Consider the following 19087-nt stretch of genomic DNA (forward strand, 5'->3'; position numbering starts at 1 on the left):
ATTAAATTTTACCACAATGGAAGAATACAAATCAGCATTTAGTAACTACATCAAAATTAAATACAAAATTAAATAATTATTGACGCAATTATTTAAAAATACTTCATATTTTCTAAATTTTATATTCGTGATTCATCTAATTAAAAAGTGCGAGGGGAGAATAAAAACCCCATTTTAAAGCCATGAATTAGCTAGCTAAGCTTGGCTTCTTTCTTACTCTAGTTCTACTCAGAAAGTTATCTCCTCTACAGCTATATATACACAGACAAATGGCACATGCAAACACATCAGTTATAGCTATTGCAGCAGGCTAAACCAAAAATGCCAAATCTCTCTCTCTTCTTTGCTCTTCTCTTCCTGTCTTCAGCCTTACTAATCTCCTCCCAGTCCCCACCGCAATCGCAATCGCAGTCACCTTCCCTTGCCTGCAAATCCTCCCTCTACCCAAAACTCTGCCGCTCTATTCTATCAACTTATCGATCGTCCCCCTCTGATCTTTATGACTACAGCAAGTTCTCAGTAAAACAATGCATTAAACAGGCAAACAGATTATCCAAAGCCATTAACTATTACTTAACCCACGACAAGCACCGATCCAAAATAAACAGTAAGGAGATTGGAGCATTAGAGGATTGCCACGAGCTCACACAACTGAATGTGGACTACTTGGGGACCATATCCAGTGAGTTAAAATCAGCCGAGTCCATGAATGATGAGCTAGTCGAACGAGTTACCAGTCTACTGAGTGGGATAGTGACCAATCAGCAGACTTGTTATGATGGACTGGTCGAGTCTAAGAGCAGCATTGTGGCTGTATTACAAGCTCCACTCACTAACGTCACTCGGCTGTACAGTGTGTCCCTTGGGCTGGTCACGCATGCACTCGACAGGAATCTCAAGAAAAACAAGAGGAACAAAAAGGGCTCTCATGGAAAAGGAATTTTAACAAAGAACCGGATTCGTGAACCGCTTAATACGCTTATCAAGGTAATTAATTTAATTAGCCATTTATTTGTTTTGATCCATAATTTTGTAATCCTTGTGTTAATTAAGAAGTATAATTACTACTTTCAACTTAAGAATACAAATCTACTGTTAATTTACACCCGATTAACAAATATAAATTCTTAAGTTAATTACATTAATTTTTATTACAATTTTTCTAAAATATAGTTTCAGTGAATCTTCTGTTAGAATTATAATTTTAAAATATAAAATACAGAATTAATTACATATGATAATATTTATGTTATTTAATAAGTATTTTTAACGATAGTTTATTAAAATGATAACTAAATAAATAAACTATAACCTTTTTTTTTTTTGAAAACACAAATAAACTATGACTTAGGACGCATCAAAAGGGAAAAAAGAAATCCTTGTTTTAGGAAGGAGGAAGTAATCAAGTAGGTTTAAATGGGTAGGTAGCTGGTCAAAGTCTATTAAGTATGAAATCTCACTGGGTGATCTGCTTAATGCTAAGCCTATTATGTTATTTTGTAAGTTTTTAGGTTGGGTATGTTTTCCTATGTTAGCTGCGTGACATCTTTAATGCTTCAGCATCTCAATGCAAGAAAATAAACACATAGCTCTACCCTAATAATATTACAAATATCTAGAAACCAACCTAACCTACCTCTATAAATGGGCCTTTACAAGATCCATGTGTCAGTATATACATAGAATATTTTAGATTAATTGAAACAATAATCTCATCCCAATTTAATAATGATGGAAGCTTCCGATTTTAGGGCTCAATTTAGCACAACATCTTTTAGTTAATTCTCATTTTAATTATTCTCTGAAAAATAGTCTACTTTTTAATTATATGTAAACTGAAGATATAAATTTTTTGATTAACGTCATTAATATAAATTTTAAAATATTAAAATGTTAATTGTTGTAACAATATTTATATTAATTAATGAATAGTATCTTTAATAAGGATTTACTAAATTAATAATTAAAAAGGTAAAGAAAGTAAACTATAATTTATAATGAATTAAAATAAAAAATCACAAAATATTAACAATAAAATAAAAATAAAAAATTTATAATATTCCGAAAAGCTGTGCTATAAACATAGATCAGTTTGACTAAGTAACTTTAAATCAATTTGATTAAATTATGTTAAACTGGGTTGAGAGAACAATAGATTTTCCTTTTCTTTTATGACTGTAACTACCACTTAGATTATGAGAACCAGAGGCTTTCATACAATAATATAAACCATATAACTAATTAGATTCAAAATGTTTTTCCCATCAAAAGATTATAGTTTTGTTTGCACGTGAAGACTGGGTATGAAATTATATTTTGGAAAGATTATAAAGTCAAAAGTCTATCAAAGCTAAACTAATCATTTATCATTAATTAATAAGCTGACCATGATTATTAATTCGTACTAATAAAATATATTTAAAATTTTTAAATAAAAAAAATTATCAACCGCACATTTATAGGTTATTTAAAATATTTATACTTCTGAAACTTAATTATTTTATTCAGATTAATATTTAAATTTTAATTTTTAATATAATTTAATGGATATTTAAATTTATATTTATAGTATTTTTGTTCAATATGTCCATATATAAATAGTGCGAAAATATTTAAGTATACAAAAAATAAAATTTAGATATTTATTAAATTAAATTAGAAATTAATTAAAAATATTTAAATGCTAAAAAATGAAATTTAAGTATATAATAAGAAGTATAAATATGAATTTAATCTTATATAATTAAGAAATTTATACATCATCTACACAGTAGGAAGATGGGTCAGCCACGTGGATGATGCTTGTACACAGATCTAAGGGGAAAAGAAATTCTTGTCATGATCACATGCAGTTTCCGCGTTGACTGTTGAGTCACTGACCTTGTAATGCACAACACTACAAGTTGTTTGTGATACAGCTGGCTTTTTCCTTTTAAAGAAAAAAGAGAAAAGAAAAATTATTGAAATGTACTATTTATGTGTAACATGGCAAGTGGGAACTTGCAAAGGGTTGTATACTTATTAGCCAATCAATTACATAAAATAGGATCAAATCTAAGTTTGTAAGAAGAAAATTCTAAATGAATCCACTTGACCACTTAAGATTATAAATATATATACTATATATTAATATAATTCTACATGTGGTATTAATTTATGATGTACTGCGTGTATATAATTATTATTGTTCAATCTTAATTATATATATATAAATACACTAAAATCATACTATGTGATTTAGTTATATCAGTAATTATTGATTATGTGACCAATGACATTCTCTAAAAAATTTTATCAATTTTTATCTACATTAAATGTATATATCATAATTTTTATTTATATTAAATGTATATATCACGATGAATATAAGAATATTTTATATATTGTGATTGAATAAATTGATATATATTTAGTTATTTTAAATTAATAATATATATTGATAATTTATTGATATTATATATATAATAGGTAATAATTTCTAAAAATATCTATGAAGGGTTTTCAACAAAACTAGGGTTAAATGAAGTTTGAAGTATTTGACTCCTAATCTTAAATAGCATCTAGGTTAAATCACATTTGACTTGTGATCTTAAATAGCACGACATTTATTGCTAGGTTAAATCACATTCTTCGTATTTAGAAAATATTGATTGACAATAAAAAAGCAAATATATTTGACTTGGAACTAACTGAATCTTGACCAAGTGATAGTGTACTTGTCTTTACAATTAGGATCGATCTAGCATGGAACAGTGGGGGACTTAGGTCCCTTTACTTTTCTATATAGCAAAACAGGGATTTTCTAATTAGTTATTTATATTTGCCCCTTTCTAATTAATTATTTATACTTTCCTCCACATTCGAAGTTTAAGTTTACCCCACACTTAACTTTTTCTTTTAACAATTTGAAATTGTTTCCACACTTAAATCTATGGAGATTTCTTGGCGACTTTATGTTTAATTTGGGATTGGTTCAAAATTAATTAGTATTTTACAAATTAAATTCACTAGATGTTTATATTAGAATAAAGAATTTAAGTTTTTGTTCAACTTATTGACTTTTTTACATTCAATTTAAAATTATGGACTTAATAGATAAAGCTAAACAAAAATATCAACTAAATAGAATGAGTTGTATATATTTTATATTACAGATCATGTTTCATGTATGTATATACAAACACACACCTTTTTGGTACATAGAATAAGTGTATATTTTAACACAAATTTCTGGATCTATTCATGTTTACAACTATAAAGTCTTGAGGGTTGTGAGGGCTGCGAGGTCCCAAATTTGATCTCTTATAATAAGGAATTGAAATAAAACTCCATTTGGCCCTCAATCTTTTGACAAGAGCCAATCTAGTCCTATTCTAAAAAGGAAAAAGTGTGATTTTTATTTTTAAAAATAAAATAATATTTTATAATTTAATAAAATAAAAATATATGAAGTATATTCTTAAATACAAAAAACTTATAAAGATTGAAATTAAAAACTAAATCTTAAAAATTTCTACGGTATTATCATAGAAATTAATTTCCAATTTGTCTGAAAGATGATAGATGGCAATAATTTAAATTAGGAATATAATTTTATTTAAAAAATTTAAATTATTTCTTAAATTAGTTTAATTATTGCTTATTACTAAAATAAATGATCTTTCAAAAATTAACTGGGGTAAATTGGCCCTTGATAAAGTTTTAGGTGCAAACTTGGTTTTTGCTTTAAACAAAAAAAGAAAAAGTTATAGTGTGGTCTAAATATTAAAAAGAGTTATATTTATTTGGTCACAAAAGGTAAATTGACTTCTGGCAAAAAGTTTTAAGAACTAAATTGATCTTTATTCCAGAAAGTTCCTTTAGGGACTTCCACCGAAAGTGATGCAAATGACAATCAACATCACACGAATCTGACACCTATATTTTCCTTCCCTAAACAAAATAAGCAACCTTCCCAATTGTCTTCTTTTTGTTTAGAAGAAAGTCATTTCATACATATATTTATATTATTTATAAGGATGTTTTAATCGGCTTAAAAAGTCTCTCATCTATAAATTATTTATAGTTTAGACTTAAATGTAATAATTAACACTTATATAAAATAAGGTTTATTAATTAACTTAATATTTACTTAACAAATTTTTTTGACTTGTTTTCACATTCTAAGAGGAGCATAGGGCAGTTTCAATTTTTGACTTGATAGAGAATAAAAAATTTAAGATTTTATATTTTATAATTGGGTTCAACTAAATGTTTTATTTTATTTACAATAAAATCACGTTTAGATTAAATTATTTTCTGATAAATCTGCTTTTAGTAACAGTATTAAATTAACTATCAAAATTTAAAAGAAACAATTTTTTTATATATATAATTCCAAAGGAGACTATATGTATTTCAAGTAAGGACGACTCTTAGTTTTAATAATAAAATTAATTAATTAGGAGAACACATTTAACGAAATATTGAGGGAAAAATTGACATGATGACATGCAGGCTTTACGTAAAAGCTCTTGCCATACATCCGGTGGTTCCAGATGCCGACGCAATCTTGCCGATATGGAGGAAGATGGAATCCTCATAAACGATACTGTTATAGTCAGCCCTTACGGCACAGACAACTTCACATCCATCGGAGATGCCATAGCAATTGCTCCCAATAACTCGAAGCCTGAAGATGGCTATTTTGTAATCTACGCCAGAGAAGGATATTACGAGGAGTACGTTATTGTCCCCAAATACAAGAAGAACATATTGCTGATAGGTGATGGAATTAATCGAACTGTCATCACTGGGAACCATAGTGTGGTCGATGGCTGGACAACTTTTAATTCTTCGACAGTTGGTAAGTTGCTCATTTCTCAGCAGGTACCTTGGTATGAATTAAGGTTATCAATTGCACTCTGAAACTCCAACCTTGACATGCTCTTTCTTCTGATGCAGCTGTTTCAGGGGAGCGATTTGTGGCTGTAGACGTTACATTCAGGAATACAGCTGGTCCGCAGAAGCACCAAGCAGTAGCTCTGCGTAACAACGCCGATCTCTCCACATTTTATCGTTGCAGCTTTGAAGGCTATCAGGATACTCTCTATGTACACTCTCTGAGGCAGTTCTACAGAGAATGTGACATATATGGAACAGTAGATTTCATTTTTGGCAACTCTGCTGCTGTGTTTCAGAGCTGCAATTTGTATGCTCGTAAACCGTTGCCCAACCAGAAGAATGCCTTCACAGCCCAGGGTCGAACTGATCCCAATCAAAATACAGGCATTTCCATCCATAATTGCACCATAGAAGCTGCACCAGATTTGGCTATGGACTTGAACTCAACCTTAAACTTTTTAGGTAGGCCTTGGAAGCAGTACTCAAGAACTGTATTTATGCAGTCATATATCGGCGATCTAATTTCTCCCGTTGGATGGCTTGAATGGAATGGGACTGTTGGATTAGACACCCTTTACTATGGGGAGTTCGAGAATTATGGACCTGGTGCAAATACTAGTATGAGAGTGCAATGGCCTGGTTATAATCTGATGAATGTCTCACAGGCTGCTAATTTTACAGTATATAATTTCACAATGGGGGATACTTGGCTGCCTGAAACTGACATACCCTTCTCTGGAGGATTACTTAGTTATTATTGATGTCAAAAGCTTACTTGTGTTTATTCATTCTACTTGAAGTTTTATAATTCCTCCAATTCTTGTTAACTCATTCAAAGGACAGATGGTGATTATAGTATTAAATGCTAGTATTAATACACTACCATTTATACGTTAGATCGTGATTATACTATCAACTCACCACGACGCTCCTTTCAATTGATACTAGCTAGCAACACCTCCAGCAACACCTGTTGAAAATAGTAAACTTAAATTATTAAGTATATATTATTGTTACTTGTGTCCAAGATGAGTTGAAAAATCTCAAAATAGCTCATATATTTTGAAATTAAAACTGGGAGATGTTATTGAAAAATTAGATGATTTGTAGCATAGAAAAGAAGAAGCTCGAGAAATTTATAAATCAAGTTCAAATCAAGTTCAAATCAAGGTTCAAGAGTTCGTATGGTTCGAGATTTTCATCTTAGACGTGGATCGAGTAAATATCATCAAATCTAGAACAATTTAAGTTTAAGGAGTATTGAAAATAGTAAACTTCAATGATTAAGTATTTACTATTATTAATGGTTACAAGTATGTGAAGAATCTATGGCTATGTTAAAGGTTTTAAGTGTATGAAATGTTATATTATTAAGTAGGGCTGAGCATGGATCTCGGTGATTTCCGCCCGAACCGAATAACCGTACCGAAAAGTACCAGAATTGAAAAAATTGAAAGTTTTTATAACCGAATTGAACCGATCCGAATTTTTTTACTATTACGGTATGGTACTGGTTCTTTAGTAAAAACCGTACTGTAACCGTACCAGAACCGATCCGTCTTGTACGGTGATTTCCGCCCGAACCGAATAACCGTACCGAAAAGTACCATAACTGAAAAAACTGAAAGTTTTTATAACCGAATTGAATCGATCTGAATTTTTTTACTATTACGGTATAGTACTAGTTCTTTAGTAAAAACCGTACTGTAACCGTACCAGAACCGATCCGTCTTGTACTGATCCAGACCAAACCGTAGAACCGAATTTTTTACATATATTTATAAATAATTATTTATATTATATAAATAATACATATATTAAAAGAATAATACATATACTCTATAAAAAAATTATTTTATATTTATCATTTATATAATTCAAGCAATTGTTATTGAAATATAAAAAATAATACATATTAAAAATAACTATAATATTATAATATACTTTATACTCTATAAAAAATATAAGTTATATATATTAATATGTCACATAGTATATTGATACTAGTAATCTAGTATACATACTATAATACTAGATTTAAAATTTATTTACTATCTAGAAATTTTTGACAAGTTAATTAAAAATTATTTAATTTAATAAAAATTATATAAATTAATAAAAATTATAAAAGATATTATTATATAAATATAATATTATTTACACTATATTTATTAATAAATTAATTTTTAATTATATAATATTTTTATTTTAAGAATAATAATATTAATTATACTAAAAGTATTAATTTATATAAATATTAAAATTAAGAAATAAATATTTTAAAAATAATTTTTATATTATTATACTAATAAAACTTAAAAATTAAATATCTAGAAATAATTAATTTATTAACTTTTAAAATATTATAAATTAATATTAAAATATAAAAAATATTAAATTATATATATAAATTTAATTTTTTTTTGAAAAGAATCAAACAAAACTTGAGAAAAAATTGTTAAAACATCTTTTAACAATATAAAAGTTCTTTACTTCCTACAACAGCAGAGGTCCTCATTTGTTGTCAAGATTGGCTTAGAAGTTCAAATAAACTTATCCAACTAGAAGAATCAATAGAGGATATTGAAAGCATAGAGTCAGGTAACATTTCTTTACTTTTTGCATATGTTTGTTTATTGTTGATGCTGTTAAGTCTTATTGACATAATTTTTTACTTTTATTGTAGAAATTATTCAAGATCCTGAGATTGGTGAGTCCCTTATGCCAAGATTAAATGTGGAGTGCTAATTTTGAGGGGAGGTAATAACATTCCTTTACTAATTTTGGACATGTATTTTAGTGCTACATAAAGTTTATAAATTTATTTATTTTAATGATTGTCATCTCTAAAATATTTTCATGCTAGCAGTAATATATATTTTAATGGTTTGTATTTGAATATTGAATGAATTATTATATTTGCAAGTGATTGAATTGCGAAACAGGTTGTTCAAGAATGTGATTGCAATTCTAATTCAGATTTTCATGCTACTTTTTTTAGGTTGGTAATCATATTTTCTCTAAATGTATTTGATTAAAGATGATATTAAAGTTGTGTTTTTTAAATTTTTTAGAACCGAAAATAGCACCGAACCGAACTGTATTGAACCGTAAAATTGGTACAATACGGTATTGGATCCTTTTATGTTTGGTACGGTACTGGTACCTTCAATTTTAAAATAACCGAGGTTTGGTATGGTACTGGTGATTTATAAATAACTGAATTGGACCGATCCGTGCTCGGCCCTATTATTAAGTGTCATGAAAATGAATAATTAAGTTTGTAAGTAAAGAGTCATGTAGGTGCTATATAAATAGCTTATAATATTAATAATTTGGTAGATGTAAGAAGCTATATGAAATAAAAGATAGAGTGTGTCTTATGTATTTTAATTATAAAAGTATATATCTATGATATATTTCTCTCTCTTTAAATTTTTTTCTTATATTGTATTTATTATGTTTTTGTCACGACCCACTCTGGGGGCCCGTGACCGGCACTAGGGAATGGGTAGGCTTAAGGCCACCGAAACCCGTAGTAAGCCTTACCAACCCGCAAATCCAAATATACAATTAACCAAATATAAAATAGTCATAATTGTCTTGCATAATACATCATCAAACTACCAACAAGAGTCAGAATAGTTATACAAATTTTAAAATTTCCTACTGCGGATACTCTAGAGTAAAAATGTCAAGTATACAAGTACAAGATAATTACAAAAGTCCGAAAGAAGAAGTCGGACTGTCAAGGCGAAAGTCTTTAACTGTCACGAAAAAATTACAAGCTAGAGTGAGTCAAAATCAAATAATCTAAGGGCTTTTGCAACCTTCACATGATATATTAATTATTCAAAACAATATACCAATTTCTGAATATAATTGCAGTCATAATATAAAATCATACACCATAATAATAAAATGATAAAAGGAGAGTGTAAATAAATAAAGACATTTTTACTTTCACGGGACGTGTGGCTAAGTAGAACCCTAACCCCAAATTCTATGACCACTTTGGCTCTCTTAATCCAATAAGGCCGAGAGCAATGCTCGACCGGGACCTTACCTCCGATCGTCACTTAAATATCCAAATAAGAAATCTAGTAGCCATTCGGCTCTCTTAATCCAATAAGACTGGCGCCCCGAGAGCAATGCTCGACCAGGGACCTTACCTCCAGTCTGGTCACTTAAATATCCAAATAAGAAATCTAGTAGCCATTCGGCTCTCTTAATCCAATAAGACTGGCGCCCCGAGAGCAATGCTCGACCAGGGACCTTACCTCCAGTCTGGTCACTTAAATATCCAAATAAGCCGGCGCCCCGAGAGCAATGCTCGACCAGGGACCTTACCTCCGGCAATTTACACAAATCAGCCCAGAGAGCCATGCTCGACCAGGGCAAACCCATAAATATCTTATTACATGTCCATGATCATTACCAAGTCGCGTCTGATGTAACCCATCAGGCGGCATGTTCTACAAGCCACATTTCCCAATTCGCAATCATCACATATAATAAATATCATTATCTGATGAACTCAACCAACACATATCGAAATAAAGATTAAAGATTTAAGGTAAAACAACGTGCAATTTGCGAGGGGAAAAATAATAACGCTTATCTTATTATAACATACTAATAATAATATTTATATTATTTCAAATATTAATAATCAAGTGAAATCATTTACCTTGCGATACTAATAATCATATTAAGCACAAATTCTAAATAGCATATTAAAATCAGACTAGCAATAGCGCAAAGATTAAATGACTTTAACTCACAGATTTGATGCGTTCCAGTCCGCTCCTACGCCTCGGGTGGAGTCAAGGGAAGGCTGAATTATCTAATAACAAAAGACATACAATTAATAGACATTCGAAAATTTTTCCTAAACTTAGACCCTAAGGTCGACCGCCTAGAATTAAATTGGACTCGAGGATTACCGAAATTTGACGAACCTCCCTAAATTACGGATATTTACCCCCGTAAAACGGGTCCAGGACCTGCCAAAAACATATCGGACATGCTGGAATTTAATAAGGAGCCGGGCCACAAGAATCGCATTAATATTTTCCGACTCCAAAACACCACAATCCAAACAATTCAATTTGATTTATTTTTAAACTACCCAACGCAAGCAATTAATAGCCTCAATAACTTTTTAATATTATAACAAAATTTTCGAGTCTAATAAAATTATACCGAGTTGAAAATTAAAATATTTCGCGTCCAGGAAAACACTGGGGTCCGGGCCGGTCCCGCCAACGATGTCGGAATTCAAATCCGGGCGCCTCTAGCGAAGCTCAAGTTCGCGGAGAGTCCGGGAAGGACAAGAGTTTTGGCCGGGAAAGTGGCCGGGAAGGCGGCGGATCGGGGCCGGAAAGTCGCTGCTCACGCGACAGCTTTCAAGGCCGGCAAGGATTTCCGACGGAGGAGGGTTGCTTCAAGGGTTTTCGGGGTGGGAGTCCGATTCGGCGCCGATCGCCCGAAAACAAGCCGGCAAGAGGCCGAACGGCGAAGATAACTCCCTACCTTGGCTAACGTCGGCGGAAAGGAGGAAAGGGAAGGAGAGCTGCTGCAGAGCTGGCGGGAAGGGAGGAAGGCGGCGGCGGCATGGGCGGCACGTGGCGGCACGGGGAAGAAGACAGTCGGGGGGAGGGAGAGGGAAGGGAGGAAGGAAAAGGAGGAGGGGGAGGGAGAAAAAAGTTTTTTTTTTTATATATATATATAATTATTATTATAACTAAGGGTGTTACATTCTACCCCCCTTAGAAAAGAAATTCGACCTCGAATTTTAAACCATGGCCCACTTAGGATTGAAATAAATGAGGGTAGAGGCTTCTCATTTCCTGCTCGGTCTCCCAGGTACACTCTTCAGACAAATGATTCCGCCACAAAACTTTGACCATCGGAATAATTTTTGAGCGCAGCTGGCGAACTTGAGTATCCACAATCCTGACTGGCTGCTCCTCATAAGTCAAATCTTCACCAACTTCCACATTCTGTGGTTGTAACACATGCGAAGGGTCTGAAATATACTTTCTTAACATCGATATGTGGAATACCGGATGCACGTGCGAGAAGTTCGGTGGCAAGTCTAGTTTGTATGCCACATCTCCAATTCTGCCAATAATCTCAAAGGGTCCCACATAACGAGGTGCCAATTTGCCTTTCTTGCCGAATCGCAACACACCACGCATAGGAGACACCTTCAAGAATACATATTCCCCAACACTGAATTCCACGTGCTTCCGCTTTGGATCCGCATAACTTTTCTGCCTACTAAAAGCTGTCTTCAGTCGCTCGCGAATAACCGGAATCTTTTCTGAAGTGATCTGAACCAATTCCGATCCTGCTAACTTCCGTTCACCAACTTCTTCCCAACATACGGGGGATCTACACTTCCGACCATACAAGGCCTCGAAAGGTGCCATTTTGATACTTGCATGATAGCTATTATTATACGCGAATTCGACCAACGGTAGATACCAATCCCATTGACCACCAAAGTCTATCACGCACATCCGAAGCATATCCTCTAAAGTCTGAATAGTCCTTTCTGATTGTCCGTCCGTCTGAGGATGGAAGGCCGTACTGAAGTCCAACCTGGTACCAAGTTCCTCTTGCAACTTTTTCCAAAACCTTGAAGTAAATTGCGGCCCCCTGTCAGACACTATGGAAACCGGGACGCCGTGAAGACTGACAATCCTTTCCAAATACACTCTTGCATACTTAGCTACAGAATAGGTAGTCTTTACTGGAAGAAAATGCGCTGACTTAGTCAATCGATCCACAATTACCCAGATAGAGTCATAACCAGCAGAAGTCTTGGGTAAGCCTGATACAAAATCCATAGTAATCCTTTCCCATTTCCACTCTGGTATAGGAAGCGGTTGCAGTAAACCAGACGGCTTCTGATGCTCTAATTTAACCTGTTGACACGTCAGACATTTGGAGACAAACTCTGCTACATCTCTCTTCATCCCGCTCCACCAATAATTTCCTTTCAAATCATGGTACATCTTTGTGGAGCCCGGATGCACGCTGTAAGTTGTACAATGAGCTTCTTCTAAAATCTCCTTCCTGAGATTATCCACATCGGGAACACACAGCCTAGAGCCCATCATGAGGGTGCCATCATCATTTATAACAAAGTTATTAGCTCGACCCTGCTGCACATCTTCCAAGATTTTCTGCAACTGTGGGTCCCGATTCTGAGCCATCCTGATTCTGTCGACAAGCACAGACCTAACCCTGAAATGTGCTAACATCACACCCGATTCTAATATTTCCACCTGAAACCCTTGATCATACAGTTCATGCAACCCTTCAGCCAGCGGTCTCTTCTCTACACTGACATGAGCAAGACTACCTACCGACTTCCTGCTCAAAGCATCAGCCACAACATTCGCATTACCCGGGTGGTAGAGAATATTACAATCATAGTCCTTCAGAAGCTCTAACCACCTTCTCTGCCTCAGGTTCAAATCCTTCTGTTGGAAAATATACTTTAAGCTTTTATGATCCGTATAAATCTCGCACGTCTCTCCATAGAGATAGTGCCTCCAAATCTTTAATGCAAAGATTACTGCTGCCATCTCCAAATCGTGGGTCGGGTAATTTTGTTCATGCTTCTTCAATTGCCTAGACGCATAAGCTATTACCTTTCCATTTTGCATCAGAACACAACCCAAACCCACTCTAGAAGCGTCGCAATACACCGTGAATCCACCAGTCCCAGAAGGTAAGGTCAACACCGGAGCTGAAGTCAAACAGTGCTTCAACTTTTGAAAGCTTCTCTCACACGCGTCAATCCACTGAAACCTGACATTTTTCTGAGTCAACTTAGTCAAAGGCCGCTATCCTCGAAAATTCTTGCACAAATCGACGGTAGTAGCACCTAGAAAGCCTCGCACTTGATCGAAGTTGGCCTCTGCCAATCGATTCACCTCCACTTTCTTAGGGTCCACTTGAATACCCTCTTTAGACACTATGTGCCCCAGAAAAGCAACGCTTTCCAACCAGAACTCGCACTTGGAGAACTTAGCGTACAATTGATGCTCCCTCAAAGTCTGAAGTACTATCCTCAAGTGCCACGCGTGCTCCTCTTCGCTTTTGGAATAAACCAAGATATCATCAATGAATACGATGACAAAACGATCCAGAAATTCCTTGAACACTCGATTCATCAAATCCATAAAAGCCGCAGGGGCATTAGTGAGTCCAAACGACATCACCAGAAACTCATAATGCCCATAACGCGTCCTGAACGCCGTCTTTGGCACATCTTCACCACGGATCCTTAACTGGTGATACCCCGATCGTAGATCAATCTTGGAGAAATACACCGCTCCCTGAAGCTGATCAAATAGGTCATCGATGCGAGGAAGCGGATACCGGTTACGAATCGTCGCCTTATTTAGTTGCCGGTAATCGATGCAAAGACGCAAGGTGCCATCCTTCTTCTTCAGAACGGGCAGGAGCACCCCAAGGAGACGTACTAGGTCTAATGAAACCCTTATCTAGGAGGTCTTGCAACTGCTCCTTTAGCTCTCTTAACTCGGCCGGTGCCATTCGGTAGGGCGGCAAAGAGATAGGTGTTGTACCCGGTATCACGTCGATACAGAATTCTATCTCTCTATTGGGCGGCAATCCAGGTAGTTCTTCTGGAAATACATCAGGAAACTCGCAAACCACCGGAACGTCTTCGACGCAACCTTTCCTTGCAGAGGTATCCCTAACCAAAGCCAAATATCCCTGACATCCGTGAAGCATCCGCATTTATGTCGCCGACACGAGATTCGTGGGAGAAGGTATCTGCTCACCTTTAAAATAGAACTCTGAGTCTCCAGGAATTCGGAAAGTCACTTGTTTCTCCCGGCAGTCCAACATGGCGAAATGCAAAGCTAACCAATCCATTCCCAAAATCACATCAAAATCCATCACATCTAAAAGAATTAGGTCAGCAACCAAATCTCGACCCTCAACAGACACCGGACACAACGGATACACGACATCGGTCTCTAAGGCCTCACTTAACGGCGTAGTGACCGACATCGGGACTGGGAGCCTAACGGGCTGGACATCCAATCTTATGGCAAAACTAGGCGATACGAAAGAATGGGTAGCCCCAGGGTCTAACAAAACTCTAGCCTCAGAATGACAAACAAGAATAGTACCTGACACCACAGCATTTGAGGCTCGCGCATCTTGAGGAGTAAGGGTAAACACTCTAGCTTGCCCCCGGCCTGACTGTTGAGACCCTGAAGCTCGACCTTGAACCCCCGGCCTCCTGAAGATCTCCCTCCAAAACTACGGCCCTGCTGGCCAACAAACTGAGATCCATCTTGAAAATGTTCCGGGGTTGCAGGAAAAGCTGGTCGGGTCGCACTAGCGGATGAGCCTTGCGGAAAAGCTGGTCGACCGAAATAGCGAGGACACTCTCGAGCCATATGTCCCATCTCACCACACCTAAAACAGGCTCCACTAGACGTTAGGCACGGTCCCTGATGTGACCTGCGACACATCCGACATGTCGGCCCCGAACTAGTCTTCTTGAAACCCGAACTCGCCCACTACCACAAGCCTGACGGTGCAGATCCTCGGCTACTCCTCCGATTACGCCTACCCTTTCTGTGGATGCGGTGACTTCTCGCACGGCTGGCCGGTACCTCCGAGTAACTTCCACTACCATAGTCGGCCACGAGTTGCGCCTGGGTGACCCACAACCCTGGTTTTCTTCTTCCTACAATCGTCAGTCCCTTGACTAAACCCTCGTAGCGTCATCTCCATCTGCCTCGCCATGTCAGTAACTTCTAGGAAGCTACTCCTCCTAGATTGAACCAAGGAAACAAACTCTGGGCCGAGCCCTGAAATGTATTTGCTGTTCTTCTGCTCCTCAGTCCCCACAGCATAAGGTGCATACCTACTCAGCTGAACAAATTGCCTGGTGTATTCAGCCACAGATGATTCTCCCTTAACTAACCTTTCAAACCTCTCTCTATACTCCTGCCTTACACTGAAAGGGATGAAGTACTCTTCGAATCTGTCTCTGAATTGCCTCCACGACAACCCATCCAGAAAGGGGCGGATATAATCTCTGAACCACTGGGATGCTATTCCCTTCAAGGAAAACCCGGCCATCTCGATGGTCCTCCTGTCAGAACAGTGCAAATCAGACGCCCTCTTTTCAACCTCATCCAAAAAGTCCAGAGGGTCTCCAGCTGTCCCATCAAACTCCACAGGTCTTAACTTGGTATACTCAGACATAGGGACATCGTCCGGATTCCTAATCTGGGACCCACTGCACGGCACCACAGGCGAGCTGCTGAAAGGCTAGCAACTGCTCTAGGGCCCTCTGCATCCCAGTCATACTAGACACAAAAGCCTCCACTGGGATTTCACCAGCACCATGTACCTCCTGAGCCTCGCCCTGATCTGGTTGGGGTACCGCCGAGGCCTACCTCGCCTTCAGTACCATGGGTTTGGGTCCGAGGAGCCGTCTGAGAAAACTCATCTTCGCCTTCCCGGGCCGATCTGCGATCGCTCGGGTTCTCGGCATTGGTAAGAGCTGAAAATGAACAACAAGCTATTAACCCAACAGACTCTCTAACGATAGCGCAGATACTAGAATCAACGAAACATGCAAGGACATACTCAATTTATCCTAGTTTCGCGGTAGTTTAGAAAGCTAACCTAGGTCGAAGGAAAAACTAAACCTAAGCTCTGATACCAACTTTGTCACGACCCACTCTGGGGGCCCGTGACCGGCACTAGGGAATGGGTAGGCTTAAGGCCACCGAAACCCGTAGTAAGCCTTACCAACCCGCAAATCCAAATATACAATTAACCAAATATAAAATAGTCATAATTGTCTTGCATAATACATCATCAAACTACCAACAAGAGTCGGAATAGTTATACAAATTTTAAAATTTCCCACTCTGCGGATACTCTAGAGTAAAAATGTCAAGTATACAAGTACAAGATAATTACAAAAGTCCGAAAAGAAGAAGTCGGACTGTCGATATCTTGAAAGGCGAAAGTCTTTAACTCACACCGAAAAAATTACAACCGAGACCGGTCTAGAGTGAGTCAAAATCAAATAATCTAAGGGCTTTGCAACCTTCACATGATATATTAATTATTCAAAACAATATACCAATTTCTGAATATAATTGCAGTCATAATATAAAATCATACACCATAATAATAAAATGATAAAAGGAGAGTGTAAATAACTAAAGACATTTTTACTTTCACGGGACGTGTGGCTAAGTAGAACCCTAACCCCAAATTCTAACGACCACTTTGGCTCTCTTAATCCAATAAGACTGGCCTAGAGAGCAATGCTCGACCAGGGACCTTACCTCCGGTCAGTCACTTAAATATCCAAATAAGAAATCTAGTAGCCATTCGGCTCTCTTAATCCAATAAGATCGCGCCCCGAGAGCAATGCTCGACCAGGACCTTACCTCCGGTCACTTAAATATCCAAATAAGAAATCTAGTAGCCATTCGGCTCTCTTAATCCAATAAGACTGGCGCCCCGAGAGCAATGCTCGACCAGGGACCTTACCTCCAGTCTGGTCACTTAAATATCCAAATAAGCCGGCGCCCCGAGAGCAATGCTCGACCAGGGACCTTACCTCCGGCAATTTACACAAATCAGCCCAGAGAGCCATGCTCGACCAGGGCAAACCCATAAATATCTTATTACATGTCCATGATCATTACCGGTGCGCACGCGGTCCTGATGTAACCCATCAGGCGGCATGTTCTACAAGCCACATTTCCCAATTCGCAATCATCACATATAATAAATATCATTATCTGATGAACTCAACCAACACATATCGAAATAAAGATTAAAGATTTAAGGTAAAACAACGTGCAATTTGCGAGGGGAAAAATAATAACGCTTATCTTATTATAACATACTAATAATAATATTTATATTATTTCAAATATTAATAATCAAGTGAAATCATTTACCTTGCGATACTAATAATCATATTAAGCACAAATTCTAAATAGCATATTAAAATCAGACTAGCAATAGCGCAAAGATTAAATGACTTTAACTCACAGATTTGATGCGTTCCACAGTCCGCTCCTACGCCTCGGGTGGAGCTGGCGGGAAGGCTGAATTATCTAATAACAAAAGACATACAATTAATAGACATTCGAAAATTTTTCCTAAACTTAGACCCTAAGGTCGACTGCCTAGAATTAAATTGGACTCGAGGATTACTGAAAATTTGATGTGAACCTCCCTAAATTACGGATATTTACCCCCGTAAAACGGGTCCAGGACTGCCAAAACATATCGGATATGCTGGAATTTAATAACAGGAGCCGGGCCACAAGAATCGCATTAATATTTTCCGACTCCAAAACACCACAATCCAAACAATTCAATTTGATTTATTTTTAAACTACCCAACACAAGCAATTAATAGCCTCAATAACTTTCTAATATTATAACAAAATTTTCGAGTCTAATAAAATTATACCGAGTTGAAAATTAAAATATTTCGCGTCCGAAAACAGGGTCCGGAAGCCGGTCCAATGTCGAATTCAAATCCGGAGCGCCTACGCCGAAGCTCAAGTTGCGAGAGTCCCGGAAGGACAAGAGTTTTGGCCGGAAAGTGGCCGGAAGGCGCGGATCGGGGCCGGAAAGTCGCTGCTCACGCGACACCTTTCAAGGCCGGCAAGGATTTCCGACGGAGGAGGGTTGCTTCAAGGGTTTTCGGGGTGGGAGTCCGATTCCGGCCAGATCACGAAAACAAGCCGGCAAGAGGCCGAACGGCGAAGACAACTCCCTACCTTCAATGCGGAAAGGAGGAAAGGGAAGGAGAGCTCAGCAGAGCGGCGGGAAGGAGGAAGGCGGCAAGCGGCGGTGCACGTGGCGGGGAAGAAGACAAATGACGGGAGGGAGAAGGAAGGGAGGAAGGAAAAGGAGGAGGGGGAGGGAGAAAAAAAGTTTTTTTTTATATATATATATAATTATTATTATAACTAAGAGTGTTACAGTTTTTCTCCTTCTCCTTTCAAATAAAAGCAGTCCAACAGCACCGGCCGGCGAATCATAGGCGTTGATAAAAAATTTTCTAGGTTCTACAAATTTCTTCACTTTGATTTCATTTTTGGTAAGATGAACTGCGCCTAAGTTAATTAAATTTCTGCTAATAAATTGTGTG

The 19087-nt window shown here is 36.7% G+C and overlaps 2 protein-coding genes across 2 annotated transcripts; one reads left to right on the forward strand and one right to left on the reverse strand.

Moving 5' to 3' along the window:
* Positions 1 to 214: 214 nt before the first annotated feature.
* On the forward strand, positions 215 to 6779 carry LOC8277758 (probable pectinesterase/pectinesterase inhibitor 25). The gene is made up of 3 exons (XM_002515728.4): positions 215 to 987; positions 5497 to 5845; positions 5944 to 6779. Exons 1-3 carry the CDS (start codon positions 322 to 324, stop codon positions 6642 to 6644), a joined length of 1716 nt encoding a protein of 571 aa, XP_002515774.1. The 5' UTR covers positions 215 to 321; the 3' UTR covers positions 6645 to 6779.
* An 8794-nt stretch (positions 6780 to 15573) lies between these two features.
* On the reverse strand, positions 15574 to 16183 carry LOC125370434. The gene has a single exon (XM_048375825.1). The coding sequence runs from the start codon at positions 16153 to 16155 to the stop codon at positions 15574 to 15576; it is 582 nt and encodes a 193-aa protein (XP_048231782.1). The 5' UTR covers positions 16156 to 16183.
* Positions 16184 to 19087: the final 2904 nt, after the last annotated feature.

The sequence above is a fragment of the Ricinus communis genome, chromosome 6 (assembly GCF_019578655.1).
Source record: "Ricinus communis isolate WT05 ecotype wild-type chromosome 6, ASM1957865v1, whole genome shotgun sequence".
Lineage (NCBI taxonomy): Eukaryota > Viridiplantae > Streptophyta > Magnoliopsida > Malpighiales > Euphorbiaceae > Ricinus > Ricinus communis.